Source organism: Cucurbita pepo, chromosome 11, assembly GCF_057944985.1.
Source record: "Cucurbita pepo subsp. pepo isolate OVF chromosome 11, ASM5794498v1, whole genome shotgun sequence".
NCBI lineage: Eukaryota > Viridiplantae > Streptophyta > Magnoliopsida > Cucurbitales > Cucurbitaceae > Cucurbita > Cucurbita pepo.
Window position 1 is genome coordinate 3,754,243 of NC_141808.1, and position 18,440 is coordinate 3,772,682.

Genomic DNA, 18,440 nt, shown 5'->3' on the forward strand with positions numbered 1-18,440 from the left:
TTTGAGTAGCATTCTTTGCGGGGGATCAAGTTACACGTTGCGTCCTGTTGAGGCTACTTGAATGACTCTAGCATGCAAATCTAAACACAAGAAATGTATAGGAACAAACTTATGGCTTCATAATATGCAACTTTCATTATAATATCCAAAATCTTCCCGCTAGAGCAACTATATGAATGAGTTTTTGTAGCCTTGAAAATAGACTTAAGGTAACTCATGATCAATTGAAGGATTGTAACTTACATGCTCATCAATACCATAATTATCACTAACAAAATCTTTAAAATAAGATTCTAAAATTGATAATACAATCTTTTCATCCACAGTGAAGTTTTTGTTGCATGATTAAGACACCTGATTTCATATCACAAGAGGCACTAGGATTTTACATATGGTTTACACGCATTGTGTTGAAGGTTGGATTGGTTTAGTTAGGCTGACATGACTTAGTTCGATCTAGTTCAACAAGATCGATTTGGTTCAACAAATTTAGTTTGGTTTTTAAGGTCAATATATATAAGTTTCCTTTGTTTTAAGCTAGAATTTTCTTCGTTAAGACTAACTTAGGGCATTCGGTTAGAAATTGACAAATAAAAAATGCAATAGAAAGTTACTACCTATACCAAAAAAAAAAAACCTTCCTTTTTTAAGACTCAATCATAGTAACTTTGTAGCTAAATGTGTTTTGCCTTGAGTAATTCTGTATTGGGTGACCTCTTGATTTTTTTTTAAGATACATGTGAATTAGGACAGACTCGTGTTAGTATATCAGAATTGTCTTCATTTTTAAGAAGCGAAAAGTTGGTAATGTGACAATGTCGCAGAGGAATATCGGGGGTTATCAGGTGCAAAATCTGAATTCCGAATCCTAGGTATAGGTCATTACATTATTAATTTCGAAGAGACCCACCATTTTACTTCTTAAAGAGGGTCCAACATAGCGGAAGATCACGACTTTTGTGAGTGTTCGACAAAATATGGTACGGTATGCCATCAACCGAGACATGGGCGTGATTGAGTTAACATAATGTAGCAAATAATTCAATAATTAATGTTCATGCTATTTCCACTTCCAACAATTATATATATAGATAGATAGGTAATATATTTTAAGAATAAAATAGTAATATTTTTAATTTTGTGTGACATTATTGCTGACGACATAACAAATCAGCTAAGATTATGTACGATGTCTGAGGGAACGGGGGTGGTGCCAGTTACAGTCGGAAGTGATCCTGAGCCGTCAGATCAGTTCAAATGGTGATGGGCACTGCGATTGGCCAGGTCAAACAACACCCATCTGTCCGATTCTAATCAGGACACGTGTACGGCGAGAGATCCAAGGGGAATAATTATTATTAAGAAGAATTATAAAAAAGAAAAAAGCAAAATAAAGTGAAGACAGAAAAAGTAAAAAATAAATAAAATCCGGTCCCACACAAAAAGAGGAGCCCTCAGCCTTATCGATTTTCGTAAATAGAAAAATGCCCCTATTTTCATTCTTAAATATCGAATATGCCCCTCTGGAAAATTTATAATAATTTTTTTTAATTTATAATTTCCATGTAAATGAGAATTTTAAAATATAATAACATTTTCCTTACAAATTAGTTCTTATTATTTTATCAATAATTAATTTAATTTTTAATCCTATTATCTAACTTTTTTTGAATAACTATTCCATAAAATAAATTATTTTTCCCAAAATAAATAGAAATTTATCATTATAATTGCTTTAAACCGTTTATATCAAATGTATATGATTTTTGTGTACAATTTGTTTGGTCAAAGGTGCTACACTTTGGTCAAAGCTATGATAATCAATTTATTTTCGGTTTTTTTTAATTAAAAATTTGAATTTACGGTTTTGTCCTTTCATGCTAATTATAATTTGGAAGGGCTTTTTATGGATCTTTAATTAAATCCTTTTGTTTTCCTTTTCTTTTCATACCATTATAAAACTATTATTTATATTCTATATTTACGGTCAAACCACAATTTTGTATAAATATTAATAGTTTATTATCCTCTTTTTATTTATTTATTTATTTTTAACTCTATCCGGATTCAGACTCATGTATTGATCTATGATACATATATTTATGCAATTGAGTTAGAGATATTCGGGGCAGGGACGAGGAAGCCTTTCTATCCTCCGCCCAGACTCTTATTTTAGTTTGCATTCGAGCAAAATAAAAAAAAATAAAAAAATTCATTTATTTTTTTAAAGGATCGAGACCAAAAATTTTTGTAATGAATAATTTTTATTTTTAATATAATTTATATTTGAAAAATATAAAATATCATAAAAATTTCAATAATATTTCAATTTTATCGACAAAAAAAAAAATATTTATACCTTAGTTTTAATATAATATAGATATATTTATATTAATATGTAAAAAGTGAGTGCAATAAAGTGAAATTTAGGTGAGGTTAGAAGCGGGGACAATAGGAACAAAGAATATAATCCATGTCTTCGGCCCCGTTTAGTTCACGGACCATTCCCAATTTTATATTTAAACAGAGATTTTTCACCCTATTCAAAATGAATTTTCGTAGTTTAATTGATATATGTAAATTGAGGTATGCACGTTGGTTATTTATATTTATATTAAAATTTGATTATCTATTTAAAATGTTTAGAACATTTGCATTATTAAAAAATATTACGATATATGATTACTAAGAAATAAAATATAGTCATGATTGACGTTTGATAGTAGGGTCTAATTAATTTATACCATTTTTATTTTTAAAAAATAACTTTTGAAAATAATAGATTTGGAACAAGTTGGTCACCAAACTCCCACCTCTCCCTCGCTTTATGAATTGAATTTTTTAAAAATTAATTTCTTTGTGTTAATTGAATAAAATTTAAAATAAAATAGGAAGACGTCCAAAAATTATCGTCATCATTAATTATTTAAATCTTAAATATTTTTAATTGCTAAATCTTGCCGCTCAAGTTAGCAAAATCCTATTTTTTTTCATTTAAAAAAAAAATACTTTTTACCATAGAAATTTTGGGGTGAAATTATTAAAAAAAAAAAAATTGTAGATCAACCAATGCAATATGATATTATATACCCTTTAATCTCTGACGTTTGTAAAATGATTCTATATAATATAACAAAGATTTAACGGTCAATTTAATGACTTATAGTGCTCATTATATGAAGTGACAATTTCATTAATTTTTTAGTTCAGTAAAGTTCATGCAGCAAATTTCGATTATAGATGAATATTTGTCTTGATCGAAGATGTTTTAGAGATAATTAGCAATTAAAAGCGACATATATATTATTCAAATTAAATATTTGAAAATGCGAAATCAATCTTATAATTCAATGTTAACTTTTCCACGCATATTTATCTTATCCTATATATATAATAAGACAAACGACATTAATGTTTGGTAATATTCACATATTTTATTCTTAGGATATTACAGTGATGTCACACTGTCAAATACTACTGTTGAGCTCGAAATTTGTTTGCTAGCATTAGTAAACTATTTATTTATTTTCACTTTATTTTAAGGATTTTGTGGCGAGAAATATCGTTGGATTGAGAATTTTTTTAAAAATAAAAAGTGTATAAGATCATTATTATATGTATTTTATATTAAAATTTGTCATGAACGGGAATATTTATATGCTTGCAATCACGAATGAAAAACGGATTAATCATCTCGTAACATTGAAAAATAAAAAATATCATCATCATTATATCACCTTTTCAATAGACACCGTTATCTAACCTGAGACAGACTCTTGTGTTTGATGAATATTTAAAAATATTTGTGAAAGTTGGGCCTTAAAAGATCGCAACAGGCCCATTGGGCCTCAAATAAGGAAGGCCCAAATTTTCAAGAGTCAATTTCTGTTATATAATTCCAATTTCCTCCTCTCGTTTTAAAGCTCAAAAGGAATGCTGAGAATAAAATCTTCTCCACATCTCATTTCCCGCTATCTCAACTTCGACAAAACACATTCAAAACCAAATCCCAATCGTCAAGCTCTTTCCGAAAAGCTTGTCACTTTCTTGCAACAATGTGTAAGCATCAAACAATTGAAGCAAATCCACAACCAGATGCTCACGAACTCAATTCACAAACCCAATTCGTTTCTCTACAAGGTTGTCGACCTCAAAGATTTCGCTTATGCGTCGGATTTCTTCTCCAAGATTCTCGAGCCCACCGAGTACACTTTCAATGTCATGATTCGTGGTCTCTCGACGACTTGGAATAAGTCTTCTCTTGCCCTTGAATTCTATTCTCGAATGAAATTTCTGGGTTTGAAACCCAATAAGCTCACGTACCCATTTCTGTTTATTGCGTGTTCGAATCTTTTGGCTGTTGAAAATGGACGGGTGGGTCATTCTTCTGTGATTAAGCGTGGGTTGGATGAGGATGGTCATGTGAGTCATTCTTTGATTACGATGTATGCGAGGTGTGGGGAAGTGGGTGATGCACGGAAGGTGTTTGATGAAATTCCTGAGAAGGATTTGGTTTCGTGGAACTCTATGATTTCGGGTTACTCGAAGATGAGGCATGCTGTTGAGGCCGTGGGTCTGTTTAGAGATATGATGCAAGCTGGGTTTGATCCCAATGAGATGACTTTAGTTAGTGTTTTGGGGGCTTGTGGAGAGCTGGGGGATTTGAAACTTGGCACTTGGGTGGAGGAGTTTGTGGTGGATAATCGGATGGTGTTGAATTCTTATATGGGTTCTGCATTGATCCATATGTATGGGAAATGTGGCGATTTAGTGTCAGCAAGGAGGATTTTTGACTCTATGAAGAAGAAAGATAAAGTTACCTGGAATGCCATGATTACTGGGCAAGTGAATCAATCACCCACCTTCGCTTTGAATCTATACTTTATGTTATACTCTCTCTAGTATAAAAGGTTTCAATTTAGGCTCTTATATTAAAAAACTTTCAACAAAACCATTTTTGTTAGTGATGTTAGATATGGCTCATGATTAACTTATGTAGTATGATACTAAGTGAATTTGCACAAGAACTTGGAGGAGGAATTCACCCACTCGGCTCAGATATTAGTGACTAAGTCATGTACTTAGTTTAGATAATAATGTCCTTCTCTGTTCTTAAGTTTATGGAATCTTACATTTTTCTTTTCCTCCAATCAACCAATGCAGATATGCGCAGAATGGGATGTCAGAGGAAGCTATTAAATTGTTCCAGGACATGAGAATAAGCAGCACAGCTCCAGATCAAATCACATTGGTAGGAACGCTTTCTGCCTGTGCCTCCATTGGAGCCCTTGACTTGGGGAAGCAAGTCGAGATCTATGCATCGGAAAGAGGCTTGCAAGACAACATTTATGTTTCTACTGCATTAGTTGACATGTACGCAAAATGTGGAAGCTTGGACAATGCATTTAGAGTTTTCGATATCATGCCTCGAAAAAATGAGGTCTCCTGGAATGCTATGATATCTGCTCTTGCTTTCCATGGTCAAGCTCAAAAAGCCTTGGCATTGTTCAAATCCATGATCAATGAAGGTGGAGATGCTTCCCCCAATGACATCACATTTGTAGGAGTACTTTCTGCTTGTGTGCATGCAGGATTAGTTGACGAAGGACGTCGGTTCTTTCACATGATGAGTTCATCATTTGGATTGGTACCGAAAATTGAGCATTACTCGTGTATGGTCGACCTTTTGTCACGAGCAGGACATTTGGAAGAAGCTTGGGACTTTGTCAAGAAGATGCCCGAAAAACCAGATGAAGTTATTCTCGGAGCATTGCTTGGTGCTTGTCAGAAGCGCAAGAATGTCGAGATTAGCGAGCGTGTAATGGAGCTACTCCTTGAATTGGAGCCTTCAAATTCTGGAAATTACGTAATATCGTCGAGATTATATGCAAATTTGAGAAGATGGGACGACTCAGCTAGGATGAGAATGTTAATGAAACAAAAGGGTGTTTCTAAGACTCCTGGTTGCAGCTGGATTGATATCAATTCACAACTTCATGAGTTTCATGCTGGTGATGTTCTGCATCAAGAGTGGATTGAAATCCAACAAATCCTAGACCTGTTGATTGATGATCTGAGGAGGGAAGGTTATATTCCTAATACCACTCTTCTTTAGCTAGACAACTTTCATTCATGCTCATTGTTTTGTTCTGTAAGATGAAGTTCAAACACAAATTTTACATCAAGACATCGACATTTGCGACCTAGAGCTGCTCGGGCATCATATTTATACCTGTCGAAGCCAAAAGAATTTGGTTCGAGGCCGAAAAATTCTGTAAGATGCTCCACAAATCTTCGTTCTGCTGATGCTCGATATCCTTATGCACCTATATGCATGCAGTTGTAACTTATATCATACATACTCGTTGAGGATGTTGGACTAACATGAATGCATAATGAGCCGTTTCTTTATATGTAACCGCTCAAATCCGCCGCGAGTAGATATTGTTTTTTTTTTTTGGGCTTTACCTCAAGATTTTTAAAACACGCTGCTGGAAAGAGGTTTCCACACCCTAATAAAGAATGCTTTGTTCTCCTTCTCAACTGATGTGAGATCTCACAATCTAATCTACCTCCCTCTGGTTCCCAGCGTTCTTGTTGGCACTTGTTCCTTTCTCCAATCGATGTGAGACCCCCAATCCACCCTCCTTCAGGGCCCAATGTCCTTGTTGGCCCATTGTCTCGTGTCCACCCTCTTTTGGGGTTCAGCCTCCTCGCTGACACATCGTTCGTTATCTGGCTTTGATACAATTTGTAATAGCCCAAGTCTACCATCAATAAATATTGGTAATAGCCCAAGTCCACCATCAATAAATATTGTCATCTTTGGGCTTTTTCTTTCAGCCTTTTCCTCAAGGTTTTTAAAATGCGTGTAAAGGTTCCACACCCTTATAAAATGTTTCGTTCTCTTCCCTGATATGAGATTTATAAGGGTGTGAAAATCTCTCTCTAACATGTGCCTTTTAAAAAAGGAAAGCAGTAGATACAATATACAATATCAATATTTGATTGTGGTGAAGAAAAGCTGTGCCTGTCTTGTCCCTTAGTAGATAATCATTTTATGTTTTTTTGAAATATAGATCCAAAATTTGTATGAAGTCGGGTACATTTTCTCTGATTTTCTGGACGTCCAAAGTGTAGTAGGGGCATTTTATGTAATTGATTATGTCCTACCCTTAAACTTTAGGTCAAAAAGGATTTTTTTTTTTCTATAAATATTTTATTCAACCATCTTAAATGGTTGAATTTTCCTAGAAAATCATAAGAGCAATTTATGTTGAAAAAACTTGTGTTGGTCTATAGGGTCCGTCTTTACTCTCTAAAACATGTAGGTAGTGCCGTTAGGCCACATAGGATATAGAAAAATACCGAAACCATCAAGAATCAAGTCTAAATTTCAAATATGGGGCTTGAAGCATTACATTTAGCTATCGAACACTTAGAAGATCAACTTTGCCACGATAAATAACAATATCGACGTTGATTCAATTGAGCAATCCAATGAAAACCCAACAAATGAATCAGTGTCTTTTAGCATATACATTTTTTAATTTAATGTTGGCCAAGAACTCATATGGGGGATGATAATATAAAAATATTAGTGCTTTTGGGCATGTGTTTGCAACATTATTAGAATATTGGTAGTGGATTTGGACTTGGAATCCAACTTCCATTAGATTCCCCTCTCTTTTCTCCCAATTCCACTTGCAAATCTATTGGTACAACATTAAATTACTAAGATCCGGATTAGGGATGCTAAATATGATATAATTATGCATCTAATCTTATTTATGCATTGTTAGTGCCTTAATTCCCTTCCTTAAAATCCTTACTTAGATGATATTTACGTACGTCTTTTATTGGTTTTTTTTTTTTAACTTCCTACCTGTCCGATGTGTACTAAATATTAAATAACGAATCTCCATAGTATTACTATGGTGATATATGAATAATTTAATATGCGTAAAATTTTGTGATTCTTCAATTATTAACTAAGTACATGTATCTATATATATATACAGTTATCGATCTGTGCATCTGTATATATAATTTAAAAAAGGAATGTGATTTATTTATTAAAAAGTTCAAATTTGTTCCACTGCCTGCCATTACACAAACCATGGAGCCTTTGCCATTGAAATATTGTGCTATCAACTTCAATGTGTACTTTTCCTCATAACCAACATTACAACTATTTTAATAATGAAAAATGTTCCATTTATGTTTAAAGTAAGTTATCCACATATAATATAAATTTAAATTAGTTTCTTTTCAAAATGCCAAATTTAAATAAATTAAAAAAAAAAACAATTGGACATATACTTAATTCTTAGGTTTAAAATCATATTATCATATCGGGTCTCTAAACTTTTCATCCTCATCATGTTTTGGTCTCCAAAATTTATAAGAAAATTGTAACACCTCAAGTCTATTGCTAGTAAATATTGTCCGTTTTGACTTGTTACGTATTGCAGTCAGCCTCATGGTTTTAAAACGTATATGTTAGGGAGATGCTTGCATACCCTTATAAGGAATGCTTCGTTTTCCTCTCCAACCGATGTGAGCGAACTATTCACCATTGTAAAGTTCAGGCGGGCAATCCAAATTGTGAGATTCTACATCGGTTGGAGAGGGGAATGAAGCATTTCCTTATAAGGATGTGGAAACCTCTCCCTAACAGACGCGTTTTAAAACTATGAAGCTGACAGCGATACGTAACAAACTAAAGAAGACAAAGTTCATTCAGATTTAAATCTCGAGATATCTTTAGTATCATGCTATTATTTAATTTAACGGGTAAAAAATAATAATTTGTGGAGAGCACTAAAGCATATAATATAATAATTGGAAGAACAAATGAGAAAGGGAGTTAGAAAAGTAGTGTTGGGTGGGATTCTCCAATGAACATGTAAAGATGTGTAGAGAAAATGATCATAAAAAGCATAGTGGAAATAATATCAATATGCATTAAGAGTGGGAAGGGAGGCAAACAACTTTATAATAATCACACAAAGCCATGCCTTTAGGAATGCCTTACCATCTTTGGTTCTTTCTCAATTATTTCTTTCAATAATTCGCCACTACGATTATATTTATAATCATTTTCGATCCAAAATAATTCAAAACTTTGTCACGATTTAGCGTTATTGGTCACATTAAAAAAATCTAAACGATCCCAACTTTAAATATATAAATATTTTTTTGTCTCTTATTCCTTTTTTTAATACGGGTGAAAAAGTATTTCAGCTCGATTCAATTCAATCCAACTCGTAAATGCTTCTAAATATCGTTGTTTTGGTTATATTTTTAAATATATAAAAATAAAAAAATAAATTTGAAAGAGTCGTTAAATAAATAAACAATTTAAATAGTTATCAAACGAGAACAAAAAGATCAGAGCACTTTTGAAAAGTGCTAATTTGGAGAGTAGGCGATGGATCAGATATGAATGAAGTCAACCTCGGATAGATTTAAAATATTTTAATTTTATAAGAGAGTGGAATAATTTTTTTTATTTGCAAAAAGGTCCCAAAATCATTGGCCAAACTTCCAACTGCCCCAAAGTTTTCAATAATATAATATAATTATATATTTAATATTAAAAAGATTATGGAGGAAAATATAATTTTTTTTAAGATTCCCAAAAAAAAACTTTATTACAAAAAATAATGTCATTATTATAAGGAATGAAAAGGAAACATTATTTTATTAATTATTCTGTACCATAGAAAAGGAAACAAGTTGATATTGACTAAAATAATAAAGTTATAAAATAAAAAAATAAAAAAAAAACTAATTTTAGTTGCCATTCTTTTCAAATATCCTTATCTTTTCTATTCTAAAATTTTATTTGAATTTTAAAATTTTTTATACAAGAAAATCATGCACGGAGAGAAAGCTAGTGATTATGAGGTCCCAATTTTTGAGTGAACGGGACACCAAGGGTAGAGCTTGTTTTGATTTTTACATATTGTTAACGAGTTAGAACAATGATTCTTCGTATTGTCAAAGAGTTCAACAATGTAAATAGAGAACGCGTTCATGTAGGAACAAGGTTCAAGTCTACCGGTCTATTAGGATGCATCAGTTTCATACATCATCACTGCATTTCCACTTAACACCTATCACGATGATAAACAGCTCATCCCGCTCTGACCTTCTCTTGTATTCTCAAAATTACTTATGTTGCTCTATCCCCGCAAGAGCAGAGAACCCATCGATGTCTCAACTATGCTACTACTTAGATGCTTTCAGCAGTTATCTGCTCTGCACTTAACTACCTAATGTTTGTCGTGCAGGGTGTAAAAGAAATACCGACTATGCTGGATTATGTTTATGGTAAGTATATCAAGTAGACTCGATCATATCACGATGGATAAGTATTCAACGAGAAATTTGATGCTAAATTGGGCACCGACTATGGTGTATAATTCTTGCATTTATTACCTATAGAGGAAGGAAAAGAAGATTCGTTCATCAAAAGATTGAACCACTAAATTTAAATCCCAATCATATTATAATGTTGTCTCATCACTACAAAAAAGAAAGGGCCCTTCTTTAATTTTGTTGAATGTCTTTTCATGTTTTCTTTACTTCTTTCATTTTCATCAAAACCCCCTTTTTTTTTTTTTTTTTAATGCTTTTTAGGGTTTTCTTTTCATACCAAATTATTGAAATTAAACAATTCGTTTAATTAGTACAACTAGACGAATATCAAAATTTTAACTTACGACTTCACAACAAGAAGTACGCTAAATTATGGTCATAAGCACGTATACATTATGACCACATCTGAATGAGAACGATTTTGAAGATAGAATGATTAAGAAAGACTTTAATTTTTCTTTTTACTGGCTTAGTCATATGAACTTCAAAATAAAGCGTATTTTGTTGTTGGATCGTCTGTTATGAATTTTTTTTAGGAAGCATGCATTTTGAATCTTGTTCGGTATGAACGGAAGATTTTTAAATTGGGGAATTTTAAAAGTTGACGTATCAAAAGAAAAAGAAAAAGAAAAAAGGTAAATCAAACTAAATCAAATTTTTAATTTTTAAAAGACCAAGTACAAAGACAATAAAATAATTAAGGAATAATTAAAATTAAGATAAACTAATTAAAGAATATCAAGTTTATTAATTATTATTGGATGTATTTTCTAGAATATATTTTTAAAACATTATTTTGTAGACTATTTTTTCAAAATGATTTTATTTTCTTTTTAATTAAAATGTTATTTATAAATCCATGTTCCATGGGTCCCTTCACATTTCCTTAACAAATGTCACCCACAATATTACCATTTATAATTGGCTATCCTCAACTTGGATTTATTTAATTCTTAAAGTTTGACATATTTATTCGATAAACCTTCATCGATTCAGCACTAACAACAATAAAGTTTATAAATGAAATTCGAACATGTTGTTTTTAAAAGAAAATATATTGTATGTGTCGTAAATATAAAAATTAAATTATTAAAACGAGACAGTACGATATAAATATGAGTATTAGAGGTCAATACATATCCAATTTTCATAAGAACATTGTAAAGGACAATGTAGCAAAAGGTAAAGAATTAGCCTTGGGTTTGAAGGAGTTATTATTTATCGGGTAAATATTTTGTTTCTACGTGGGGTTTAGGGTTTAAAACGAGCTCTAAATTTAGTGATTCTCGATCTAAAATTTAACAATAACGACTTATACCCTAGATTCAGAATCTAGATTCAGCATTTAATGACCCTAACATTCCCTTGCATCTCCTGCAACATGATTCCTCCTTTCATTCCCACATAGAGTCATTTCAACATGCAAATATTCAATTTCAAATTTTCAATGACTGAGCCGTAAAAGGAATGTTTGTTTTATTGGTATAGATAATAACTTTCTAAGTCAACTCATCTTCAGAATCACTCTCATTTAAATATAATCTTAGTTCATTCATATACTTCTCGTTTATTCGAGTCTCACATGAATATCCTACCAGTTTCGTTGGCAAGGATCAAATAAAACTTTAGTTTGGGTATTAAATTCATACATGCATATGGATATGATCAATGTAGATGAGTTAGAGAATATATGCGAAATGAAAAGGGGTAAGAAAACAAGAAGATAGGTGGAATCACATGTGGTTTCCAAATTGGTTTAGGTAGAGAGAGATGATGATGATGATGTGGGTTTCCCACTAATCTATGTCTCATCCAACTCCTAAGCTTTGTTTATGTTATGTTGTTTGGAATTGTATTCCTTTGAATATACTTTCATATTGTTGTTTATTATTGTTCATGATTGTTTTTGTTTTTTCATGATTCCCTCATGAATGCCCCCACCATTGATTCCTTCTACTACTTAAGGTGTGTGAGGTTTGTTCTTCTCTTGCATACACCTAAAGCTCAACAACAACCCTTTTGCCTTCCTCTCTAAGGTTTGCTTCATCTTCCTTCAAATTTTCAATTGCTATAAGCTATAAGTTTCTTTTTACTTTCCTTTTTTTAATAGTACCAATCTCTCTCTCTTAAGGTGATTTCAACTCTTGTTTATCGAACCCTTTTTGTCTTTCTTTCTCTTTCCATCTTCGAGTATCAACTTATGTGTCGATGTTCTATTCGATGGGATGATAGATATATCAAATAGAAAATCGGAGAGATGGCTGAGTGGTTGATAGCTCTCTAATTTTGAAAACTAGTATAGTTCGAAACAAGAACTATCGAGGGTTTGAATCTCTCTCTCCCATAAGTGAATAGATTTGTTTCTTTATTTTATTGGTTTTGCCCGGCTCAGTAATACTTTTAAAATATATCATGATCTATCGACATGTTTGAGAGTGATTTCGTAATGGTTGAAACGACTTTTGTCAATGTAGAACCGACATGTTTGAAAGTGACTTCAGAACGGTTAAAACTACTTTTATCAGGTTTAAATTTGCAACCTGGATATTATTTTTATTGAGTAGAAAATCACGTTTAAATTGGTTTTGAATGATACCATTTCAAAATCACTGTTACACGTACGAAAAGTAAAGCAAAAAGAACGTTTTTTTTCGAGGTTTCAAAGGATATGAAGGGTATTAAAAAGAAGTACGTGTATATTTTTGTAGGGAAAGTTGGAGAAAATTTGTTTGAGAAAGAAAGAAAAAGGAGAAGACAATAATAATGGTGGGTGAGGTGGCAATGGAGAAGAACAAGAAAGTAAGGAGAGAGAACAAATTTGAAAGAAGCCATTTTGATGTGTTGGGAATTTGCTGTTCTTCAGAAGTTCCTCTCATTGAAAACATCCTCAAACCCCTCGAAGGAATCAAACAAATCTCTGTTATTGTCCCAACAAGAACTCTCATTGTCGTCCATGATTCCCTCCTCGTTTCTCAGCTTCAAATCGGTACTCTTCTCTCCTTTCACTTCTTAATCTATAGTATATGTCTTAATCAGTCGAACTATGTTTAAATTGGACGAACTATTAATAAGTTATTTTATAGAAATCTCTAACATAGAAAATGTTTAAAAAGTCGGATGGAAACCTATCATATCACTGATCGACATGGTTTGTTATGGAACTTGATAGCGAAAGCACTAAATGAAGCAAGATTGGAGGCAAATGTACAATTAAAAGGAAAGGGAATTAGCAAGAAGAAATGGCCAAGTCCTTTTGCAATAGCCAGTGGGTTGCTTCTAACAGCATCCTTTTTGAAGTATGTCTACCACCCATTGCGGTGGCTGGCCGTCGCAGCGGTGGCCGCCGGCATCTTCCCCATTCTCCTAAAAGCCATCTCCGCCATTCGCCATCTCAGGATCGATGTCAACATTCTTGCCATTATTGCTGGTAAAGTTTCGTTCTTGGGCGTTCGTCAAAATTAAGATTGAAAAGTCGAGTTATATGTTTGATATGTGTATGGCAGTGGTGGGGACAATCAGTATGAATGATTACATGGAAGCTGGGAGCATAGTGTTTTTGTTTTCCATTGCTGAATGGCTTGAGTCAAGAGCAAGCCACAAGGTTAGCAAAAGAATGGTTATGAATTGAAAATGGGTTTAGTTTAAAGTGAATTGTGTTGATGAAAAAGTTGAATTGAATTAGGCCAATGCTGCAATGTGGTCGCTGATGAGCCTGGCCCCTCAGAAGGCCACCATAGCTGAAACAGGAGAGGTTGTGGAGGTAAAAGAGGTGAAATTGAAGAGTGTGTTGGCAGTGAAGGGTGGTGAAGTTATTCCCATTGATGGCATTGTTGTGGATGGAAAATGTGATGTTGATGAGAAATCTTTGACTGGAGAGACTTTCCCAGTTCCCAAACTTAAAGGTTCTCTCGTTTGGGCTGGTACCATCAACTTAAATGGTATTATATCTTCTTTACCTTTGTACTTTGAAATAGGTTAGAATTTTGAACTATATTTGAGACTTGAAATGGTGGGGGCAGTGACGTGGATTGGAAATTAAGATATGAACGGTAATAGTTCAAGCCCACCACCGGAAAATATTGTTCTCTCTGGGTTTTGTCTTTTGAACTTCCCCTCCAAATTTTAAAAACCTGTTTGCTAGGGAGATGTTTCTACACTCTTATAAAGAATATTTCATTCCTCTCTCCAACCCATATGAGATCTCATAATCCACCTCCCTTCGGGACCCAGCATCCTCGTTGGCACTTTCGTTCTCCTCCCCAACCGGTGTGAGATCTCACAATCCACCTCCTTCGAGGCCCAACGTTCATGCTGACACAAAGTTTGGGTATTGTTCTCTTTGGGATTTCCCTTTCGGATATCCCTCAAGGTTTTTAAAACGCGTCTACGGGTGAGAAGTTTCCACAGCCCTCTTCAACTGACGGGAAATCTCACAATTCTTCCCCAGAGTCCTTGCAAACACCCTTTTCTTGTCTTAGTTTCTATCAAAAATTCTAACTAATCTATACCTTAAAAGGGGTAGTTTGGAAAGAAGTTAATGATTATTCCTTCTCTTTTAGATGATCCATGGATTCTTTTGTAGGTTATATTAGTGTTCAAACCACTGTTGTTGCTGAGGACTGCGTGGTGGCAAAGATGGCTGAGTTTGTAGAAGAAGCTCAAAACAACAAATCAAAAACTCAGAGATTCATTGATGAATGTGCCAAATATTACACTCCAGGTACCCCTTACACATCTTATTTACACATCTTATTTACACATCTTATTTACACATCTTATTTACACATCTTATTTACACATCTTATTTACACATCTTATTTACACATCTTATTTACACATCTTATTTACACATCTTATTTACACATCTTATTTACACATCTTATTTACACATCTTATTTACACATCTTATTTACACATCTTATTTACACATCTTATTTACACATCTTATTTACACATCTTATTTACACATCTTATTTACACATCTTATTTACACATCTTATCCCAAAACCATCACTTTGGGATTCAAGCTCAAAAACACAGCATGTTTTTTGTATGCAGCTGTAGTTGTCATATCAGCTTGTGTAGCAGCCATTCCAGCTGCACTGAGAGTTCACAATCTCACCCATTGGTTTCACTTAGCTCTGGTGGTCTTAGTGAGTGCCTGTCCCTGTGCCCTTATCCTCTCCACCCCGGTCGCCGCCTTCTGCGCCCTCACGAAGGCCGCCATGGCCGGTGTTCTCATCAAAGGCAGCGACCACCTTGAAGTTCTTGCAAAGATTAAGGTTGTAGCCTTCGACAAGACTGGCACAATCACTAGAGGTGAATTTGTGGTGACAAATTTTCAAGCTCTACGAGATGATATCAGCTTCCACACCTTACTTCATTGGTAAATATTGCACAAAAAACTTCTCACCCAATTCGTAATTCATTGAAATTTTCATTTGATTGATTCAAGTGTTTGTGTTGAAATCAGGGTTTCGAGCATTGAGAGCAAATCAAGCCATCCAATGGCAGCTGCCCTTGTCAACCATGCAAAGCTGCTTTCTATTGATATTAAACCTGAAAAAGTTGAGGAATTTGAGAACTTTCCTGGAGAAGGTGTTCGTGGGAAGATTGATGGGAAGGATATTTACATTGGAAGTACAAAAATTGCTGCCCGAGCTGGCTGCTCGTCAGGTTTATTATGATCAAACCCTCTTTTATCTCCAAACATGTTTTCGGTTAGGAATCACGGTACTCCATTTTGAACTTATCCTCTCCTGGAACAAAGTACACCATAGAGTCTCCCCTAAGGCCTATGGAGCCCTAGAACAGCCTCTCCTTAATTGAGACTCGACTCCTTCTCTGGAGTTCTCGAACAAAATACATTCTTTGTTCGACATTTGATACCATGTTAGTAGTTAGTAGTCACGGCCCTCCACAATGGTATGATATTGTTCACTTTGAACATATGCTTTCATGACTTTGTTCTGAGCTCCCTTAAAAGGTCTCATACCAATGTAGATGTATTCCTCGCTTATAAATCCATGATCATTCTCTAAATTAGTCAATGTGGGACTCCTTCCCAAAAAAGTACACTATAGAGTCTCCTCTGGAACTCTCGAACAACCTCCTCTTAATCGATGCTCGACTCCTTCTCTGGAGTCCTCGAACAAAATACATCATTTGTTCGACACTTGAGTTACTTTTGACAACACCTTCGAGGCTAGCAACTTTTTTGTTCGACACTTGAAAATTCTATTGACATGGCTAAGTTAAGGGCATAGCTATGAGAAATCACGACCCTCCATAATAATATGATATTGTCCACTTTAAGCATAAACTCTCGTGGCTTTGCTTACATAACCTTAATATAAACTTAATTTCTTCAGCTATGAAGTTAGAGGAGGAAATGAAACAAGGCCAAACCCTTGGATATGTATTTTGTGGGGAGATGGCTGTCGGATCCTTTGGTCTTTCGGATTCTTGTCGGTCAGGAGCTAAAGAAGGCATGGAGGAGCTCAAGAGTTTTGGCATTAAAACAGCTATGCTCACTGGGGACTGTAATGCAGCCGCCATGCACGCCCAACAACAGGTTTTTGTTCATGTTTTTGTTAAGTGAAATTAGAATCATTCAACATTCATAACGATGATGAGTTGTTTGCAGCTGGAGAACGCGGTTGATGTGATCCATTCAGAGCTTCTTCCAAAGGAGAAAGCAAATGTGATAAAAGAATTCAAAAGGGATTATGGAGCAACCGCCATGGTTGGCGATGGCTTAAATGATACCCCAGCATTAGCCACAGCTGATATTGGCATATCAATGGGCATTTCTGGTTCACCTCTCGCTACTCAAACTGGGAATGTCATCTTAATGTCAAATGACATCACAAAAATCCCACAAGCCATCAAATTAGCAAGGAAATCTCATGCAAAAGTTGTTCAAAATGTCATTTTGTCAATCACTACCAAGATTGCAATCCTTGGCTTGGCCATCGCCGGACATCCGCTCGTTTGGGCGGCCGTTCTCGCCGATGTCGGTACCTGCCTATTGGTCATCTTGAACAGCATGCTTCTCTTGAGAGGAAGTGATCATAAACATGGGAACAAATGTTGCAAATCTTCCAAGCTGTGTTCGACCAAACATGGACGATGTGATGGCAGTAACACTCGACCGTCTCATCATCATCATCACGATCATCATCACCATGATCATCGATGCCATGTCGTCGATGATAAATCGCCTAGTCGAGATAATCACAATCGAGATTGTGGGGATAAATTTCATCACAATCATTCAAATAATGGGAATTGTTCAAAGAAAGTGGGTGAACCCAATTGTAATTGCCACTCACATCATCACGTAGCGATTGACATTCATGAAGGTACGAGAGAGTAGAGAAGAAATAAGAAGTTTCTTATGAAGAAGTAATGATTGGTGGAGTATGATGGGAGAGAGAATATGATATGAAATAAGGCACCTTAGCCAACGATTTCGAGGTAGATGACGAGAGTGTACTCTATATGTTGTTCAAAGATGACAACTAAATAGAGTATTAATTCTTGAATTTAGAGATATTTTATTGTATTTTTCCGTTCCTATGGCTTTCTTGTCTTTAGCTTTGCATGTTAGAGTCATTCAATTATCAACAAGGATGAAATTGACCAAACACTTTATGTTAGTGACATGGTACAAAAATGAAAAAGTTGTGGTTAGAGAATTAAAGTCGAGTAAATTTGTCTCCTCTGAGGAAAGTTAGAGCATGCAACTAAAAGAGAAAATGCTAAAATTTGTGATTTTTCAGTGTTAATGTCTTAATAAGATTTTTTTAGTAACGGAAGGGAATCAACTATTCATGTACACGTCGAAACACATTGGATGATAGTTTGATTTTATAAAAAATTAAAATAAAGCATTTGAATGGAAGAAAGAACTCTATTTTCTTAGAAAATGTTATTGAAAATTTTCTTGGGTTATTTTATGACCCCAATAATAAGTAGATTCTTTCTTCTCCACCGTAGATGTGGTTTTTTTTTTATTTTCTTTTGTCAACCCATGTTGTCTCTTTTTTTCT

At 34.2% G+C, this 18,440-nt stretch overlaps 2 protein-coding genes across 2 annotated transcripts; both read left to right on the forward strand.

Annotated features, from left to right (window-relative positions):
• The first annotated feature begins 3,932 nt into the window (after positions 1–3,932).
• Positions 3,933–6,411, forward strand: LOC111785128 (Pentatricopeptide repeat (PPR-like) superfamily protein). The gene is made up of 2 exons (XM_023689900.2): positions 3,933–4,841; positions 5,164–6,411. Exons 1-2 carry the CDS (start codon positions 3,934–3,936, stop codon positions 6,113–6,115), a joined length of 1,860 nt encoding a protein of 619 aa, XP_023545668.1. The 5' UTR covers position 3,933; the 3' UTR covers positions 6,116–6,411.
• Positions 6,412–12,264: 5,853 nt separating this feature from the next.
• Positions 12,265–18,169, forward strand: LOC111805503 (putative inactive cadmium/zinc-transporting ATPase HMA3). The gene is made up of 10 exons (XM_087128745.1): positions 12,265–12,422; positions 13,095–13,372; positions 13,556–13,813; positions 13,890–13,987; positions 14,069–14,324; positions 14,969–15,106; positions 15,445–15,772; positions 15,860–16,062; positions 16,758–16,960; positions 17,033–18,169. The coding sequence occupies exons 2-10, from the start codon at positions 13,150–13,152 to the stop codon at positions 17,762–17,764; spliced, it is 2,439 nt and encodes an 812-aa protein (XP_086984871.1). The 5' UTR covers positions 12,265–12,422; positions 13,095–13,149; the 3' UTR covers positions 17,765–18,169.
• Positions 18,170–18,440: the final 271 nt, after the last annotated feature.

What these genes read in the sequence shown, in the direction of transcription:
- LOC111785128 (XM_023689900.2), top strand. Translation starts at nt 3,934, where the DNA reads ATGCTGAGAATAAAATCTTCTCCACATCTCATTTCCCGCTATCTCAAC. An exon ending in TGGAATGCCATGATTACTGG is followed by an intron (nt 4,842 to 5,163) that starts GCAAGTGAATCA and finishes CAACCAATGCAG; the next exon opens with ATATGCGCAGAATGGGATGT.
- LOC111805503 (XM_087128745.1), top strand. Translation starts at nt 13,150, where the DNA reads ATGGTGGGTGAGGTGGCAATGGAGAAGAACAAGAAAGTAAGGAGAGAG. An exon ending in CATTCTTGCCATTATTGCTG is followed by an intron (nt 13,814 to 13,889) that starts GTAAAGTTTCGT and finishes TGTGTATGGCAG; the next exon opens with TGGTGGGGACAATCAGTATG. An exon ending in AGTCAAGAGCAAGCCACAAG is followed by an intron (nt 13,988 to 14,068) that starts GTTAGCAAAAGA and finishes GAATTGAATTAG; the next exon opens with GCCAATGCTGCAATGTGGTC.